This window comes from Thamnophis sirtalis, unplaced genomic scaffold, assembly GCF_051295495.1.
Source record: "Thamnophis sirtalis isolate CommonGarterSnake01/CBP01778 unplaced genomic scaffold, rThaSir2_p1.2 scaffold_1, whole genome shotgun sequence".
NCBI lineage: Eukaryota > Metazoa > Chordata > Lepidosauria > Squamata > Natricidae > Thamnophis > Thamnophis sirtalis.
The window spans coordinates 162,558,789-162,578,818 of NW_028261381.1; the positions used below are offsets into that span (position 1 = coordinate 162,558,789).

The 20,030-nt window shown below is 43.8% G+C and overlaps 1 protein-coding gene across 1 annotated transcript; it reads left to right on the plus strand.

Annotated features, from left to right (window-relative positions):
- Positions 1–898: 898 nt before the first annotated feature.
- Positions 899–8,126, plus strand: GDF15 (growth differentiation factor 15). Its single transcript, XM_014070256.2, has 2 exons — positions 899–1,297; positions 5,886–8,126. Exons 1-2 carry the CDS (start codon positions 943–945, stop codon positions 6,665–6,667), a joined length of 1,137 nt encoding a protein of 378 aa, XP_013925731.2. The 5' UTR covers positions 899–942; the 3' UTR covers positions 6,668–8,126.
- Positions 8,127–20,030: the final 11,904 nt, after the last annotated feature.

Sequence of the window (20,030 nt, forward strand, 5' to 3'; positions counted from 1 at the left end):
TAGGGGGCGATGCTCATCACCCTTTCTAAGCCGAAGGGCCAGCGTTGTCCGAAGACGTCTCCGTGGTCATGTGGCCGGCATGATTAAATGCCGAAGGCCCACGGAACGCTGTTACCTTCCCACCAAAGGTGGTCCCTATTTTTCTACTTGCATTTTTTTACGTGCTTTCGAACTGCTAGGTTGACAGAAGAATTTTAGGATTACCTGTGCCCTTTTTTCCATAATAAGGCTAACCAGATTAAGGCCTGTCGATGTCCCAAGTCGTGTTCCAATAACAACCCCTGTCAAAGCTAGGGTTATAGGAGGCCAGGAGATTAATCCTTCTCCTGCTACTGGCACAGAATAAAGTTCTACAACAGCTTCACAAAAGAGTGGGATCATTGTAGGAAAATCCATATGTCCCTCTCTACTTTCATTTTACTTCCTCACCTGTCTTGGCTGGACCTCAAGAATGAAGCAACTGTGTGTTTGCACACTGAGGTGAGCATTCTCCAATAAATGGGTCACTGTGTTGCTGGTGCCCAACCCCAAGCGAGGACTCTTGCTTATGTGGACGTCTGTGGACACTTCCAAATTCACCCAGAGACGGAGGACAGCAATGCAGCTTGATGGTTTGGGGGGAAAAAAAAACAAAAACCACAGAGCCACCTAACAGCCGTTGTATGTGTTTGTCTCCATGACTACAGAAGAGAAGGTGAAGTGGGAAACCCATACTGTAAATTCCCCAGGGTTTGCTACTGTCAAATTTTCCCTGGAGGAGAATTTTTTTGCCTTCCCCCCCTCCCCTCCCCACTCTCTAAGGGAACGGCCTGCGTTGACGCCAGGGTGAGATTGACGGTGTGAGTCAGCCGAAGTTCATCTTTATAAAGGGAGATCTGGTCAAGTTCATTCATTGTTAGCGCAGGTGATAGTAGCAATAGCAAAAAGCACCTTTCTCCATTGATGGGATTAGGGAAATTGCCCCAAGACGTGGTCATCGCGATAGGCACAATGCCAGCCTTCTTCTCATGCTACTTCAGGAGTCTCATGCCCGGTCTGGGAACGGTGCTTCTGCTTTTCATTTCCAGGGTGGATCCGTGGCCACACAGGGGTCATGACGTCCAGCTCCAGATAGAAGCTGTTAAGCAGAGCATCCTGGTGAGGTTGGGCTTGGAGATGCCTCCAACCATCCGCGGCCCCGTGGATCAAGAGGAGATCCAGAGGGCACAATTGCACTACCAGGAATTGCTAGCACAACTCCAAGCGAATCGAATGAAGCTGCCACCATCCACCACTCTTCATCTTTTGCGGCCTGAATGTAAGTGTTCATCTTTTTCAGGAGGGTCTTCCATGAATTGCGGGGGGGGGGGGGGGGCATGTCTTGTATGCCTTTCCCTTTTTCTTGAGAATCCAGTGAATGGCCTCAGCTTCTGCTGCAATGCAGAGGTTTCCTTGAGCAGATAGATTAGTTCTTAGAAAGCAGCTGGTAGGGAGCTTGTAAGGGCTGGGTGCACACATTTTGTGTGTCTACGCCACAGGCTCAAAGGTTGCTTTAATGTTGATTTTCAGAAAATGTCAAAATTGAAGCTGTGCAAAGGAAGGGAAGACAGAGGCGAGAGGCCAGGACAGGTGAAACGCATACAGACATCTATATTTTATGAATGAAGACACGTTGAACATCTCTCTGAATTACTTTTCGTGTGGTCTTCCATTGTTGTTCAGACCAGAGGGTAGGGCATGGATTTAAGGTTTAATAAGGCAGATTTCAACTGCACGTAGGAAAAACTGAAATTCAATGAACGAACCACATAATCTATGAGGTGGTAGACATCCTTTACTGGATATGTCGAAGCAAAGATTATGTGATCATCTACTGTATGTAAGGTATGAAATATGGGTTCCTACACTGACCATGGAGTTGTCCCGAATGGCTCCTTTCAAGACTGTGATTCTATAATCTTGTCCCAATATTTCATTTTATTTTATTTAACCAAACTTAGATGCTGCCCGTTTTGCCAAAGACTCAATACCCCTCAGTAAAAAAAAAAGCCAATATAAAATATTAAAACAATAATTAGAGAAATTAAATTTAGATTTAAAAAATTAAAATCGACCACGATGGAGAAGAAGGGAACAAAATGCACACGAGGAGGGGGTGGGGGTCTTATCTAATCCATTAAAGGTAAAGGTTCCCCTCGCACATATGTGCTAGTTGTTCCCAACTCTAGGGGGCGGTGCTCATCCCCGTTTCAAAGCCGAAGAGGCAGTGCTTTCTGAAGACGTCTCCATGGTCATGTGGCCGACATTATTAAACGCCAAAGGCTCACAGAACGCTGTTCCCTTCCCACCGAAGGTGGTTCCTATTTTTCTACTTGTGTTTTTATACGCTTTCGAATTGCTTGGTTGGCAGAAATTGGGACAAGTAACGGGAGCTCACTCCGTTACGCGGCGCTAGAGATTCAAATCCCCGAACTGCCTGACCTTCTGATCAACAAGCTCAGCGTCTTAGCCACTGAGCCACCAAGTCCCTATCTAACTCATTAGCCACCTCCAAAATGTCATTTCCCCACAGACGGTCCAGTACTGTTGGCAGAGCCTTGACTTCCAGCCCTTTTGGAAGACCAAAATTTTGTGTGCAGACCTCGGCTTGGGAGGGCATATAGCTTCAAAAGTGAGCATTCTGAGTTGCCCCGACTCAAGTTATAGTGATATCTCACAATACAATATGTTTGCCTAACAATGATTCTTGTTCCTCTTGAGGACTTTATTTATTTATCCAGCAGAAATGATGCAGGTAGCTTTACAACCAAAACCAAAACCAACATTTAGATAATAAAAAGACATACTATCTTATGCCTGGGTCTTGTTATTTCTTGTGTCAAACTGGTCATAAAGTCTGTCTGTCTGTCTGTCTCTCTCTCTCTCTCTCCCTCCCCCTTCATTTATTCATCTATCCTGCCTATCACCATAAAGCCAAGAAAATCAATAATGATAAAAATGCAGCAATTGTAAGCATTGATTTAGTGCAACAAGATAAAAATAACCTAACAATGTGTTCGTTATCTGAATAAATAAAAATGTTCTTGCTGGACAATTCTCCCAGCAGAATATATGCATCAAACAGTTGCCATTACAGTTCAACTCAGATAGTGGCATCATCTGAAAAAGTGTCTCAAAGTTTAAGGTGACTTGTGAGCTGACCAACAAGATCTGAGGAACACTTGCATGAACTGGGTATGTCTATTTTAATGAAAAGAAGGACCAGGGGAGACATGATAGCAGTGTTCCAATATCTCAGAGGTTTGCCACAAAGAAGAGGGAGTCAAACTATTTTCCAAGGCACCTGAAGAAGCAATGGGTGGAAACTAATCAAGGAGAGAAGCAACTTGGGACTAAGGAGAAATTTCCTGACAGTTAGAACAATTAATCAGTGGAACAGCTTGCCTCCAGAAGTTGTGAAAGCCCCAACACTGGAAGTCTTTAAGAAGACGTTGGATAGCCATTTGTCTGAAACGGTATAGGGTTTCCTGCCTAGGCAGGGGGTTGGACTAGAAGACCTCCAAGGTCCCTTCCAATTCTGCTATTGTATTGTATTGTATCTATATCAAGAATTTATCCTGGATGTGAGCAAAGGCTCCTCTAGTCTAACATTTTGTTCTAGACCAGTTGTCTTTGGGATGCTTAAGGCAGAAATATAATAATATAGGAATGTTGTTCTTATGCGTCCTTATATAAGGAATATACTGCTGACATTATGCATATCCATAACTGTTGACAATTTGCATTTTCCACAAATTAGTCTAGCTCTCCTTTTTTAGTTTAATTTAGTTGCAGGCTTTCAAGAATAGACCGAATGACCATTTGGCCAGAATAGTATAAAGTCTTGAGCAGGGGGTTGGACTAGAAGATCTCTGAGCTCCTTTCCAGCCCCATCACTCTATGTTCCAGAGTATCTGGAAGTAGCAAATTCCACAGTTCAAGTACTGTGTGAACCAAACAATGACTCCTGAACAGCTACTGCACTCTGAGCTTCTATTTTTATGGAGCTATTCAGTACAATCCCTGGTCATTTACTTCAGTGCATTATAATATATGAAGTTTGGACTTGCTCCTAAGCTCCATTTCTCGTATGATTTATACTTCCCACTTTTGTGAAGGGTGTTGTTCAAAAGCTTCTGAGGCCACTCGTGAACTTTGCTTGATATTCCCTTCCCATTATTAGCATTCTCCAAGAATTCAAAAGATTAGTGAAGAAGCCACCTGGCATAGTGAGATGGACAGTATATACATTTAAATACTACACTATAAATATTTATTCTTTGTGTCAATCTATAGTTGATCTATTGTATTTTATTTTTTTGAATCCTTAATCCTTATTAAGGATAATCCTTATCCTTAATAAAGCTTTCCATTTGCTTACCGATTAAGCAAATAAATCTACATTTTAAAATTCATTTTTATCCCACCTTTCTTGTCTTTTATAAAGACAGTGAACACAACACTTTTCTTTTTCTATTTTCCTCACAACAACCTTGTGAGGTGGGTTGGGCTGAGAAAGCGTGATGGACTGAAAGTCACAAAACTGGCTTTGATACCTAAGACAGGAATAGAACTCACAATCTCCTGGTTTCTAGACCAGCACTTAACCACTACAGCAACTGCTCTTTCTTTTTCTGTCTCCTTTAGATCTGTTTTCCTTGTTCAAAATAGTATTGTATTGCTGCTATGCAAATACATAATTTAGGTATTTTTGTTAGAAATAATATGAAGGAAACCTGGAGAAATCTCGAAAAAATTTTTTTACCCCATCTACCTCTCATCACTCCTGATTCTCAAGCATCCTTTAAGGAGGCTGCAGCAATGAAATGGATTAATTTTAGGGTAGGGGGCTGATCTTGTATCTCTTGGACTGCACGTAGCCCTCCCCCCCCAAAAACCTTCGCTGCAGTTTCTGCTATCAAACTATATTTTTGTTTTCCCACCAAAAGGATGATTATTAATTACACAAGGATATAATGAAAGGAGTGACAGACTGTAGCGTAGGGCATCTGCGTGACACTCCGCTGAGCAGCTGGAGCGTGATGCCTCCGTGATGGAGGCGTCGCGGAGCATCGCAGACAGTAAGTACGCGTGTGATGGACGCTGGGCCCCATTGCACCATACCAATTGCAACAGGATCTGGAACTCACCCCTGCTCGGTGGTCATGTGACTGTGTGGCCGTGGCCAACTCAAGGTCACTCATGTCGATGGGCGCTTTGTCTTAGCTGTTACTAAGTAATAAGGGTTAACAGGAGAGGCAGTTTCTGTAAGCAGGTCAATAAAGATTAGGCTAGAAAAAATGTTTCCTTCCTGTCTTCCTTACAGGATTAGCCCTGTAAAGTGGAAAAAACCAAAATGAGATTTCTTCCAAGAATCGGTTCTCCGAACTGCTTAGAAAGTTAACAACCGGTTCTCCTAAATGGGTGCGAACTGGCTGAATCCCACCACTGGTAATAAATAAATAAATATAGTGTAATTAATTAGTTTAATTGTTTTAATATAGTGCATTACACTTAACTTTACTAAAAACAAATTGAAAGTCGCTTTGACCATGTAGCAGCCAGAATATAATTTGAAGATCAAGTAATCTAAGCTCCAAAATGGTTGTCTATCCATTTCAGAAAATAGCAATATAAAATGGTGATTGAGGTGGTAGTTTGCTCTAGGGCAGTGTTTCTCAACCTTGGCAACCTTAAGACATGTTGACTTCAACTCTCACTGGCTGGGGAATTCTGAGAGTTGAAGTCCACACATCTTAAAGTTGCCAAGGTTGAAAAGCACTGCTATATGAACCACACGGCTGGGTTACCAACAGTAACTTAGCAACTAAAGATAACCTGTTCTATCTGTCTTCCTCTCTGTACAGTTGTGCACACGAATGAGTCCACGTCTGGAAATCTTCAGGCTGCCACACATGTGCATCTGGAATTCTCCAGGACATCAGAACTTCATCAGAACCTCAACATTCTCCGGGCTGAATTGACTCTCTTCAAAGAATGGCTAGATTCTCCCAGCAACTCTCCATCCAATGTAACATGGCCAGTACTTGTGAATCTCTACCGACTGTCCAAAAGGGAGAAAGTAACCCCCGAGCTGCTCACTTCCCAAGAGATTTCAAGAACTTTACCAAGCCTCAGTCTGAAGGGTGTTGTAGAAGAATGGATAGGAAGTTTGGAGCCCAAGCTGAATCTGGGCCTGGAGTTTAGGTCAGACAAGGCTGCGTGGCTGGCTGCTAGCATCACGGAGGAAGGGACAGGGATGCCATCCCTGACCATAGAGGCTGAATCTCGAAAGACAGTAAGGAAGGCCAGGCAGCTCGATGAGGAAGAATGCAGGAAGGGTGATGGGAAGTGCTGTTTGAGGTCCCTTAAGGTCTCCTTCGAGGCCATTGGGTGGTCGGACTGGGTGGTGGCCCCACGAAGCTACTCTATGAAGTTCTGCGACGGTTCCTGCCCGCACAACTACAAACCAGCCAGCATGCATGCCCAGATCAAGGCCAGATTGCACAGCCTTTCTGGGGAGACTCCAGCACCGTGTTGTGTTCCCGCCGCCTATGAGCCGATGGTGCTGATGCATTACGGCAATGATGGGAATGTGGCCACGCAACTCTTTGATGACATGATTGTTACACGGTGTCACTGTGCATGAAGTTGGGGAGGGGGACTCAAGATGTGCAAAAGCAATAATGGACTTTTTAAAAAAATAATGAACATATCGAGTTGAGCCCTTTTTGGTGTGGAAGTGGACATTTTCTCGGAAGAATAAGTGTCTTTTGCACATCCCGAGGACCCAAATTGTTGGGGGCAATATGCTGACTCTGTAAACCCCTTAGAGAGGGCTGTAAAGCTCTGTGAAGCGGTATATAAGCAGTGGTGGGATTCAAATAATTTAACAACCGGTTCTCTGCCCTAATGATTTCCTCCGACAACCAGTTTACCAAATTGCTCAGAAAGTTAACAACCGATTCTCCTGAAGTGGAGCGAACTGGCTGAATCCCACCACTGTCTAAATCTAAGTGCTATTGCTATCCTCCCTGCGAACCTCTTTCATTCTTACACAGCAATTACTCAAGGCCCAAATCAGCTGCTCCTCTAGCACCTTTTTTTTTTCTTTTGGAAAACTGGGACATCTTCCTCCCAGCCAATCATCTCAGTCTATCAGGGATCATCACCCTGCAAGGCCAATCAAAGATCACAACAGAGGTGAGTTCCTACCAGTTTGGCCAGGTTCAGCTCAGTAGGTAGTAACTCGGTAGCCCACACACCCGAACTGGTTCTATTGTCGGCAGCACCATCTTGATTTTTGGTTCTGTGCGTGCGCAGAACAATCTCCATTGCAGAAATGTAACCACACACACCCCTTTTTCTAACATTCTGCGCATGTGCAGGTCTTTTTTGGTGTAAATGCGCATGCGCGGAGCAAAAAAAAAAGGTAGTAATGCCGGTAGCAACCCACCCCTGGATCACAGGATGATATTCCACTTATCATTTATCAGTGAATGATAGAAATGGAAATGGCATCTTCAGGTGCTGAATCTGAAGAAAAGATCTGGAGGATTATATTTTTTTAAAAAGGACTGTGCAAATACAGGGAGCTGCCATGAAGAAGTCCTGGGCCGTAGCTCAGAATTATGATTTAAAATTCCTACCTGGATTTATGTTTTTTCCCTAGTCGCATCTTTTTTGTTCTGTAATACAGAATTCCTCCACCATATGCCATTACTGAATGCCCCCAAAATGCTTCTTTCTGTTTCTTTCCTTTTATTATTATCACAAGTAGGTCACGTATTTTGTAGGAAGGGATACAGATAATTTCAAGTCTCCTCCTGGATTTCTAAGGAACACGCACTTTACCAACCAAAATATTAAGTAATAATGTTCATAAGGAATAAATCTGTGTGATTTTAATGTGCTTTGGGGGGAGTGGAAGCTGATTGTCACTCTGCCTTCTAAGCACCCCTGAGGAAATTCAATTTGTTTCGTTGTTCTGACGTTTTTATCCTTTTGTCTTATTTATTTTAACTTATTCTTGTTTATATCAATATGATTTTGTTGTTAGTTTATATTATTTATAAGAGAAGATTTATTTGGAGCGGGAAGTTAATTAAGCAGGCAATAAAATTAGTAAATCAGGAAATAGGTCCGAGGTCTTGTGTTCTTTCTTCCAAAGGGATCAGCTGAGTAAAAACCATGGCTTTGGATGTTTCACTAATAAGAGAAACATTGAATGTACATAGGTTTATAAAGTTTAAACTTTCTCTGACAGTCACACCCCCCCCAAAAAAAATATCCATATAAAGCTTGGAGGGCCAACAGCCTTTTTATTTTTATTTATTAAATGTCTATACTTCCCACCTCACCTAAGTGACTCTTGGCGGTTTAATAAAATAATTGTCAGGATTCCAAGTAATACACCCATAGCAAATAAAACTCCAAGGCAGGTAGATTCCTCAAAGAATAGTTTTATTGGGTCTATCATATTGGCACAGTTCTGGTGAAAACCAACTCTGAAGGTTCCTACAGTTTTCACCTAATTAAAAGTAAAAGTTTTTCCCCTTCCCCAAACAATCAGTCACATGGTCCAATCAAGGAACCATCCAGTTGCCTAGTAACATCACTCTTCCTCTCTCTGACCAGGTGTGAGAATACCCTTGGTTCCCAGGAGAAAGTATTTTGTTTTGGCTACAAAACCCCAGCTATCTCTATTCCCCCACTCCCAATCCCTCAGCTCCAGTGTGGCAACATTGAAGCTTCAAAATGGCTTTAGTCAAGTCCTCTTCAGGCTTGACAATAATAAACAAAAACACTTTGACAAAGTGACAAAATTAGTGGACCAGAGGAATGCCATTGATGTAGTTCAGACTTCAGTAAGGCATTTGATAAGGTAGACCATAACCTACTACTAGATAAAGTAGAAGAATGTGGACTGGACAGCATCACCACCAGATGGATTCGTAACTGGCTGACCAACGCACTCAACATGTAGTTCTCAATGGAACTGCATCTTCATGGAAGGAAGTATGTAGTGGAGTACCTCAAGGCTCAGTTTTGGGCCCAATACTCTTCAACATCTTCATCAATAATTTGGATGAGGGAATAAATGGGGAACTCATCAAATTTGCAGATGACACCAAGCTGGCAGGAATAGCCAACACTCAGAAGATAGGCTTAAAATACAGAAGGATTTTGACAAACTTGAACATTGGGCACTATCTAATAAAATGAAATTCAATGGTGAAAAGAGTAAGGTTCTACATTTAGGCAAGGAAAACAAAATGCACAGGTACAGTATAGGTGTTACCTTGCTCAACAGTAGTAACTGTGAGAGGGATTTTGGAGTCCTAGTGGACAACCATTTAAATATGAGCCAGCCGTGTGCAGCAGCTGCCAAAAAAGCCAACCCAGTTCTAGGCTGCATAAACAGAGGGATAGAATCAAGATCACATGAAGTGTTAATACCACTTTATAATGCCTTGGTAAGGCCACACTTGGAATACTGCATTCAGTTTTGGTCGCCACGATGTAGAAAAGATGTGAAGACTCTAGAAAGAGTGCAGAGAAGAGCAACAAAGAGGATTAGGGGACTGGAAACTAAAACATATGAAGAACGGTTGCAGGAACTGGGTATGTCTAGTTTAATGAAAAGAAGGACTAGGGGAGACATGATAGCAGTGTTCCAATATTTCAGGGGTTGCCACAAAGAAGAGGGAGTCAAACTATTCTCCAATGCACCTGAGGGTAGAACAATAAGCAATGGGTGGAAACTAATCAAGGAGAGAAGCAACTTGGGACTAAGGAGAAATTTCCTGACAGTTTGAACAATTAATCAGTGGAACAGCTCTCCTCCAGAAGTTGTGAATGCCCCAACACTGGAAGTCTTTAAGAAGACGTTGGATAGCCATTTGTCTGAAACGGTATAGGGTTTCCTGCCTAGGCAGGGGGTTGGACTAGAAGACCTCCAAGGTCCCTTCCAACTCTGCTATTGTATTGTATTGTATCTATATCAAGAATTTATCCTGGATGTGAGCAAAGGCTCCTCCCGTCTAACATTTTGATCTAGACCAGTTGTCTTTGGGATGCTTAAGGCAGAAATATAATAATATAGTAATGTTGTTCTTATGCTTCCTTATATAAGGAATATACTGCTGACATTATGCATATCCATAACTGTTGACAATTTGCATTTTCCACAAATTAGTCTAGCTCTCCTTTTTTAGTTTAATTTAGTTGCAGGCTTTCAAGAATAGACCGAATGACCATTTGGCCAGAATAGTATAAAGACCTACAAGGTCCCTTCCAACTCTGCTATTGTATAAAAACACATGAATCTAAGCATAGATTAAAACAGAATGAAGAACAATTTAAAACCTAAAGAAAAAATAAAAATCAAAGTTAAAAATTCAGAAGGCTTAAAGGTCAGCAAGGCAGTGAGAATCTGGTCCTCAAACCACCAGGTCATCCCCAGGCCTGCACCATACTGTTAGGACCTTCTGGAAAACTAGAAGAGCCGGCGGCTCATCTCACCTTTGGGGGTAGGATGTTCCAAAGGGTGGGGGCCAGAGGTGGGTTCCTACTTGTTCGGGCCGGTTTGGCCGAGTAGGTAAGTAACCTGGCCTGCCACGCCCCTGACTGGTTCCCTTGGCGCTGTCACAGGTGCCACCATCTTGTTTTTTGCTTCTGTGCATGCACAGAAACATTTTTAAGTACTGCACATGTGTGCACGTGAAGCAAGCATGCACACACAGCACATCTCTAAGCGAACTGGCAGTAGCAGCAGCTGGTACCCACCCCTGGTGGGGGCAGCAGCTGAGCAGGCCCTTCTCCTAGATTCTGTCAGTTGAAATTCTTTGACTGATGGGGATATGCAGCATGCTCTCCCTGGTTGACTGGGTTGGGATGGCTTGATGTTCTTCAGGTATCCTAGTGCCATGCCATTGATTGGATCTGGAAGAGAACTGGCACCCAGTCCAGCTCATGTAGGAAAGGTGTTACATGCGTCACTCAAGAGGGGCTCAAAACTCCTTGCTCCACTGTATTCTGCACCAATTGCGGCTCCAGGATACTCTTCAAGCATAGCCCCATGTAGAGCGCATTGCAGTAGCAATAGCAATAGCAATAGCAGTTAGACTTATATACCACTTCATAGGGCTTTCAGCCCTCTCTAAGCGGTTTACAGAGTCAGCATATTGCCCCCAACAACAATCCGGGTCCTCGGAAGGATGGAAGGCTGAGTCAACCCTGAGCTGGTGAGATTTGAACAGCCGAACTGCAGAACTGCAGTCAGCTGAAGTAGCCTGCAGTGCTGCATTTAACCACTGCGCCACCCAGGAGAAGGACCAGAGCATGAGTGACTGAAAGGAGAGTTTCTCAATCTAGGAAGGGTATAACTGGTGCACCACCCAAAGTTGAGCAAAGGCTCCCCCCTAGCCATGACTACCACCTGCTCCTTGAACATGAGGCATGAGTCCACAAGGCTCACCACTTTACGGATGAGGTCTGTCTGGGGCAGTGCTATCCCATCCAAGAACAAACATGGTAACTCCCCCCCGCCACCAATCTCAATCTTACCAAGGTTCAGTTGAAGTCCATTGTCCCCCAACCAGGCCCCCACAATACTGTTTACTTCATCTGGGATGGAGATGTACATATGGATATTATTTGCAAACTAGAATAGAATAGAATAGAATAACAGAGTTGATGGGATCTTTCCAACTCCCAGCTTAGGCCTGAAACTCTAAACCATTTCAGACAAATGGTTATCCAATCTCTTCTTAAAACCTCCAGTGATGGACCACCCACAGCTTCTGAAGGCAAGCCGTTTCACCGATTAATTGTCCTCACTGTTAGGAAATCTTTCCTTAGTTCTGGGTTAATTCTTTCCTTGATTAGTTTCCATCCTTTGTTTCTTGTTCTACCTTCAGGTGCTTTGGAGGCTGAATCTCAGCTAGGATGGAATCGAACCAAGCTAATTGTCATAAGGCATCCTTGGATGGGGTGATACCAGAGCTTTGCCTCCCTGCTGTCCTTGGAATAATCAGGTCATATCTCCACAGCCTTGATGCTATCACTTCAAAGAAAACCTTCACCTGCACAAGAAGTGATTGAACCTAGGAGTCAAGGCAAGGTTATAGATATTCTTGGCGCTGGCCACTGTGTTGAAACTCTGGACTCAAAAGCAATGATTTCTGGTGGCATTTAGCCAGACGTCCTTACAATAAAGCAATCATCCCTGCCATAAAGAATTTTTTATGGATTTGTTTATTAAAACAAACCACACACTCTGTATGGGAAGGATTGTGCAGTGTTTTGTGAATGAGGCAACCAGGCAGGGACAAATTCATTTCATGAGGATTCTGGTACCTTGATTCAACAGAGTCTGGGGGGTTTCATTTGCCCTATCATCTCACTTCTGTGATCTCAGGACTCTTGGTATGACTGAACAAGGAAGAGGTGTTGGACAAGAATATGTGGTTATGCCAGGAAATTGATGAATTTTGTTCCTAAAAAAATAAAAATTAAGGCACTATACAGGATTCGATCCCCTCTTCCACTTCACCCTTAGAACAATCCTGTATGATTGTTTACCTTGTCCTGTAATGATCAGCCTAAAATCTTCTAAGGCAGTGATGGCTAACTTTTTTCCCATCCCGTGCCAAAAGCAGGGGGAGGGCATGGGGGCTGTGCGCGGGTGTGCCCTCACCCATAATTCTATGCGTGCTACCCCCCGCGTGCATGCACCCACAAACACCCACACACCATGCTTTTGGCACGCGATAAACCCATTTTCCACCCTCCCCAGGCTCCAGTGGCTTTCTAGGAGCCTGGGGAGGGAGAAAACAGCCTCCCTCACCCCCCCTGGAGGCCCTTTGTAGGCTTCAGGAGCTTCCCTAAAGCCTCTGGAGGGCGAAAAATGGCTGAAAATGAAAGCTGAAATCAGCTTGTGCACTGGAGCTAATAGGGCAATTCCTCATGTGCCCTAACAAATGGCTCTGTGTGCCACCTGTGGCACGCATGCCATAGGTTCGCCGTTATGGGTGTAAGGACTAACAGAGCTGACTGAGGATTTGATTTTGGGTCCTTCCAATGTTATCCATTCTCATCTTTCCTTCCTTAACCAAAGCATCTCCAAAAGAGTTAGAGGTGAAGTACCGGTACATCAGCAGCCATGACCTTTGTGGGTTAGGACCCTGCTTAGGCCATCATTCTTTGATCTCCTGTCGTCAGGATGGTAATATCACCTGTCCCTTCCAGCTCATCTTCTTGGCTGGCTTTCACGCTGACTCAGAGAGCAAGGAACATCTCCAAAGTTCCACCTAGGTATCTCCTGGATTCATGGACTCTACTCCACCTCATTTCCCAGCATCTGCCTCACACGTTTTGCCAGAGGTCAGGGAATCAAGAGCAGGAAATAGAATGATTTTCATAAAAGGGAACACTGTACTTGATCTGTAGAGGACTGGGTTAAATGTCTGAGGAAGATAGAGCAGCATGGTTCCACCACAAATGCGCGTACGACAAAAGCGTGTGTGACTAAACCGCGGTGACAAAACCGCGCCGTCAAAACCGCGGAGACGAATGAGCGCTGAAGCGCGCTGACAACAGCGCGCCGACAGAAGCGCGCTGTAACATAACCCTAAACCTAACCCTAAACCTAACCCTAAACCTTACCTTAACTTAAATCGCGCTTCTGTCGGCGCGCTGTTGTCAGCGCGCTGTTGTCGGCGCGCTTTTGACATCGCGGTTTTAGTGCCGCGCTTTTGTCGGCGCGCTTTTGACATTCGCGGTTATGTCGTGCCACGGAGCAGCATATCCCGGAACAGCAAAAGTTAGGCTTTCAATAAGCTAATGCGCGCTAATTTAGGAGTAATTTGATTCACAGTAACTTAGGACTGTTCTCAGTTGTACCTAACCACTGCAAAAGCACAACTTGGTGCGCATCTCTGTAATGTAGCTTTCAGATGGTCTCCAGACCTTGAATGAAGAACATTGAGCCATCCTCAGTTCTGCTCTTGTTAAAATGGCATTTTCCTTCCTGTTATATCATATAAGAAGAGGATTAAAAGTTTTGTCACCCATTACACTGTCAGGAATGTGGGACTGGTAGCGATTGGGAAGAAAGACAATGTGAAGAGTGTGCAACTTTAAAATGTTTTGCCTCATACACTTTGCCTCATCAGCCTACCTATTACATCTGTAAGCCCTTCCCAAAATGCTAAGTGTTATGTATTGTATATAGTTGTCAGTTGAAGTTCTCAGTCTGGTCCTCTGTTGGAGCGGGAAAATACTCTCTCCTGATTGGTTGTGGGTTGATCAGCTTCCCTATAAAAGGAGCTGTGTTAGCCAGGGAGCAACAGTTACCTCACAGGCTGTATTGAACAAAGAGCTGTTAGAAATCACTCTGGCCTCACCTCTATTCTTCACCCAGAACTTAACACTATGTATGCCCCTCTCCATTCAAAAGATTCCTATCCCTTGCCGTACAGACAAAACTACTCTAGAAAGCACATAAAAATAAAAGAAATAATATCAATGTAAATCAAACTACCGGTAAATAAAGTAATACCGATAGAAAAACAGCATCCCTTGCCTTTTTATTGGGTGGCCAGGATTGCTGGGACTTGTAGTTTAGCAACCTTGGAGAGCCACATATTCTCAAGCCTGTAGAAAAGAATGTAGAGGGAAACTTCGAAACTGTTCCAAAAGTGGTTGGAAGAGGTTTGTTCCAAGTGTGGCTTGATTGCTCCGATCCAACATGATTCAGGGAATTAAGGATCTTTGACAAAGTACCATATTTTTCTGACTATAAGACACACTCCCCCCCACCCCGAAGTGGGTGGAAATGTCTGTGCGTCTTATGGAGCAAATACAGGCGTGGTTTTGGCCTCCCAAACCTCTGTGCATCCCGTTTTTGCCCTCCCCGGTGTCCAGAAGCACTCTGCAGGCCATAAATGGCCCTATTTTTGGCCTCTGGAGGCCTCTGCGCTGTAGGTCCTGTTTTTGACCTCATCATTGATGAGAAGCATTGTCAACCCGCCCCCCCTCCAAATTCAGACTATCTAGGGAAGGCTGTTGTCAAGTAACACCCCCAACGAAAGAAGACTCCGAGGCTTGCGTTTCCTCAAAGTTCCATTTTATTAAGGATGTCATATTGGCACATCTGGGACAACCTGAATCTGAAAGCTTCCAGGTTTTGCCAACCCAAATGAAAGTCCAAGTCCCTTCCCAGCACATGGCCCATCGCATGGTCCAATCAGGCCCCGTCCCAACTGGAGATGCCTCCCACTCACGCCACTCCAGGTGCAGGGCGAGTTGTCCTTGACTCTCTGAGAAAGGAATGTTATTTATTTACTCCCATCCACCATACACTCCATATAATCCCACCTCCCATTTCCCCGGAGAGTAAATGTGGCAGGCCTGAAGGCCCAAAGCAAAAGATGGCTTCCAGGCCTGACAGCTGTTTGTCCTCAAGCCCGTTGTCTGAAAGCACCAACACCCATCCTGGCCAGCTGGAAGGAAGGGAAAAAAATAGTTCACTCAGATGAGATGAAGACAACAGATTCTCAAGACATGCTACTGCTTGGTTAATGTTCTTCTTGGTTCTTTAAAAGAACTGTTGAAAGAAATGTCCTTCTGGTTCAGCTCCAAGTGGGGAAGAAGACACTGGAGACATGGAGGCTGCTTGGAAAGATGGTTTATTGTTGGACAGGGCCACATGGCTTGAGCCCTGTACAGAAAAGGTGATCAGATGCTTCAATGTAGGTGGAGAAGAAGAGAAGGGCTGAGGAAGGGGCTTGCTAGGCTTTTATACCCTGTTCAGTCCAACCTCTCTGTTTCCTGTTCCTGTGTAAGAAATGTATTCTGACTGGTTGTCAGACTCCCATGGTGCCATGCAGGGGGCTACTCTCTACGCTGTGATGAGTTCTCAGTTGCCTTGTGGTCAGTTGAGTAATATCCCTTCCCCCTACAGCTGCAGTGAGGAGGTCTTTATTATGTAAAGTGGGCTAGCCTGGCCATCTTAATGGCCCATTAGCTGAGGATGGGCAGAAAGCTATAGGCAACTATTCTGTCTTTTAAAACATATTTCTTTTCACATCCAGAGAAATATTCTGCCTTTTCAATATTTCCTAGGATATTTCATTTTTCTGGGAGAGGGCTGGATGATAACTTCCCACAGAAGCATTGTCAACCCGCCCCCCCTCCAAATTCAGACTATCTAGGGAAGGCTGTTGTCAAGTAACACCCCCAACGAAAGAAGACTCCGAGGCTTGCGTTTCCTCAAAGTTCCATTTTATTAAGGATGTCATATTGGCACATCTGGGACAACCTGAATCTGAAAGCTTCCAGGTTTTGCCAACCCAAATGAAAGTCCAAGCCCCTTCCCAGCACATGGCCCATCGCATGGTCCAATCAGACCCTGTCCCAACTGGAGATGCCTCCCAGTCACACCACTCCGGGTGCAGGGCGAGTTGTCCTTGACTCTCTGAGAAAGGAATGTTATTTATTTACTCCCATCCACCATACACTCCATATAATCCCACCTCCCATTTCCCCAGAGAGTAAATGTGGCAGGCCTGAAGGCCCAAAACAAAATATAGCTTCCAGGCCTGACAGCTGTTTATCCTCGAGACCATTGTCTGAAAGCACCAACACCCATCTTGCCCAGTTGGAAGGAAGGGAAAAAAATAGTTCACTCAGATGAGATGAAGACAACAGATTCTCAAGACATGCTACTGCTTGGTTAATGTTCTTCTTGGTTCTTTAAAAGAACTGTTGAAAGAAATGTCCTTCTGGGTTCAGCTCCAAGTGGGGAAGAAGACACTGGAGACATGGAGGCTGCTTGGAAAGATGGTTTATTGTTGGACAGGACCACATGGCTTGAGCCCTGTACAGAAAAAGTGATCAGATGCTTCAATGTAGGTGGAGAAGAAGAGAAGGGCTGAGGAAGGGGCTTGCTAGGCTTTTTATACCCTGTTCAGTCCCACCTCTCTGTTTCCTGTTCCTGTGTAAGAAATGTATTCTGATTGGTTGTCAAACTCCCATGGTGCCATGCAGGGGGCTACTCTCTAGGCTGTTTTGAATACAGGCATGAGTTCTCAGATATCATGTGGAGAGTTGAGTAATATCCCTTCCCCCTACAGATGCAGTGGGGAAGTCTTTGTTATGTAAAGTGGGCTAGCCTGGCCTTCTCAATGGCCTATTGACAAAGTGTGGATGGGCAGGAAGCTACAGGCAACTATTCTGTCTTTTAAAACACACTTCTTTTCACATCCAGAGAAATATTATGCCTTTTCAATATTTCCTAGGATATTTCATTTTTCTGGGAGAGGACTGGATGATAATTTCCCACAGAACAAAAACAAGTAGACTTGAATCTGGCCTGCCTGTGCTCCTATTCCAACACTGCACCACCCCATCCTGGCTGTCTCCTGTTCTTTGTTTTCTTGGCTTAGGAGCAAACTGTCTGCAGGCCAGTCTTAAGCGCTTGCTAGAGAGCAATATAGAAATCCAATAAATATGCTAATTAATTGCCAACCCACCCAGGGCCTGTATTCAGAAATTATTTCAGTGTAATTTATTGAAGAACATAAGAAACTGCCTTAAACCAAATCAGGCTTGGATCGAGTTTTGCGTGGGCTATTCCAGTTGGCAGCTCCTCGGGCAGAGAAGCGCTTTCCCCATCACCAGCGATTGGCTCTGATCGTGCAGAGATGGTAAAGCTTAATTTTACATCTTCTGCAGGCCCAGAGGTCCTCTGTCATGCCCCCAGTCCAGAGAGTTTGCCTATTTAAATAGTTTCCTTTACGTGTTTAGTACATTCTGAATTTGATGCTACTCTTTTCAAAAAGTTTGCTGTTTTCATTTTATTTCCCTATTTTGCAAATAGTTTTGTGCACGCATAGACATAGACAGACCAGAAGAATAAATTCTTTTTCTCTACTGTTGGAAGAAATGTCCTTCTGGGTTCAGCTCCAAATGGGGAAAAAGACACTGGAGACATGGAGGCTGCTTGGAAAGATGGTTTAATGGTGGACAAGATCACATGGTTTGAGTTCCTGAACAGAAAAGGGTGTGTGTGTGTGTCACATGCTTCCAGATGTTGGGCGAAGAAGAGAAAGATAGTGAAGAAGGGGCTGGCTGGGTTTTTTATACTCTGGACAATCCCACCTCTCTGTTTCCTGTTCCTGTGTAAGAAATGTATTCTGATTGGTTGTCAGACTCCCATGGGGCCATGGTTTAGGTTGTGCTTTGAGTCAAGTTTGGTTGAGCACTGCTTTTTCCCAGGTGCCCTGTGGTGAGATGGGTAAAGGGCTAATACTTTCATGCCTTAATCCCATCGCCTTGGAGCTGAAGGGGGAAACTCTTTGTTATGTAGTATGTAGAATAGACTGGCTTGGGCTTCTTAATGGCCCATTAAGGAAAGTGGGGGCCATTAAGAATGAGTCTGTTTCCTGCCTAAAAACACGTTTCTCCATTTCTGGTCCAGAGAAATATAATATTCTGCCTTTTTAATATTTCCTAGTATATTTCATTTTTCTAAGAAAAGGGTGGATTTTAACTTCCTACATTACCTTCCTCCTTTTCTCTCTCCTTCTCATACAGTCATGCACACAAATGCCACTTTCTGTTATGTTTTCCAAAGCCATTCACCCTGTGAAAAAACAAACCCATAAAAAAATAGTCACAGAATAACATTTAAAACCATTAAAGTAACACCCTCTAAATAAACCACATGACAGGATAAGACAAACCAAGGAATTACACAGCAGTGACATCATGCCAGGGTCAAAAAAAGTGTTTAGTTTTCAAAAGGTGAAAGCAAGATGTCAATAATTTCTCCCCAGTCTGGAATGAAGGAAGCAGGCCATCAGTACAGGCTGGGTGAAATGAACACAGCTCACAATCTGAAATAAATGTTGTCTTCTCTGGATTTTGAAAGACTAGGTAGCAGAAATAACCCAGAAGGCATGTACAGAAAAATTAATAAACACGCAGCCAGCAGCCATAGCCACAGAAAGCCACACACGTAGCCAGGAAAAGGTTACACTCAGTCACAAAGAAACAGATAATAGGATTAGGAAATTGGGGAAAACCCCGAATCTGGCAATGACCAGTCAGAATAACAAAAACACAAAATCCAATTCCAAGATAACACAAACATCATGACTATTTACATAGAGGAGACACCTTTGTATAAGTGCCCAAACAGGAAAACACCCTCCTTGTGTCTTATGATAGGATTAGCCCAAGGACAAGACACCGGAGGAACGAAATCCGAAGACAAGAGAATCAAGATCAGAGCAATCATCCGGAATAAAAGAACTTGATAAAATCCGAATTTACACAATAGCCTGAAGCAAGAAAAACTTTATAAAAAGGAAAACCAAACTGTATATGGGGTGCTGCATTATCCTTCCCTTTCTTTCTTCCTTCAATAAAAACTCATAACTTCCAGGCAGCTGTCTTCACGAAACTTTCTTTTTGTGTCAGTGGTGACTCCCGGCTGGGAACGGACTGGAAACCTTTGCCTTCCAACAATATGTAAGAAATATTGCACAGAGTTGGCCTATGTAGAAAGAGAAAAATTACAAAACTCTCTAGTGTTCCAAATTTATTTGCTTATATATAAAAAATTTACAGTGGCCAACACTCAGTGATTCTGGGCGATTTGCATGGAAGAATAAAATAATGTAATGGTAAAAACAAACAATAAAAGTTGACATCAACAAAACAAGCCCACCTTTGAAGTCTTCAAAGCTCCCCATAATACACTTATGAGCAAATCATATATAGACTTTTGTTGGCGGAAATATCCATCTGGTTCAGTTCCAAGTTGGGAGAAAAGATTGGAGACAAAATGGAGGCTGGAGGCTTATTGGAAAGAGGGTCCGTTTATTGATGAAGCAGAAGCACCAAGCACATGTGATTCTGGGCAGCTGACCACATGGAGATGAGAGTGTTGGCGGGGGTGGTTTATACCTTCTCTTGGGCTTTGAACTTGAGCTTCCTGTTCC

Excerpts from the sequence above, each read along its gene's own strand:
- GDF15 (XM_014070256.2), top strand. The coding sequence starts at position 943 with ATGGGATTAGGGAAATTGCCCCAAGACGTGGTCATCGCGATAGGCACA. Across the intron at positions 1,298-5,885 it reads TCATCTTTTGCGGCCTGAAT|TTGTGCACACGAATGAGTCC; the intron begins GTAAGTGTTCAT and ends CTCTCTGTACAG.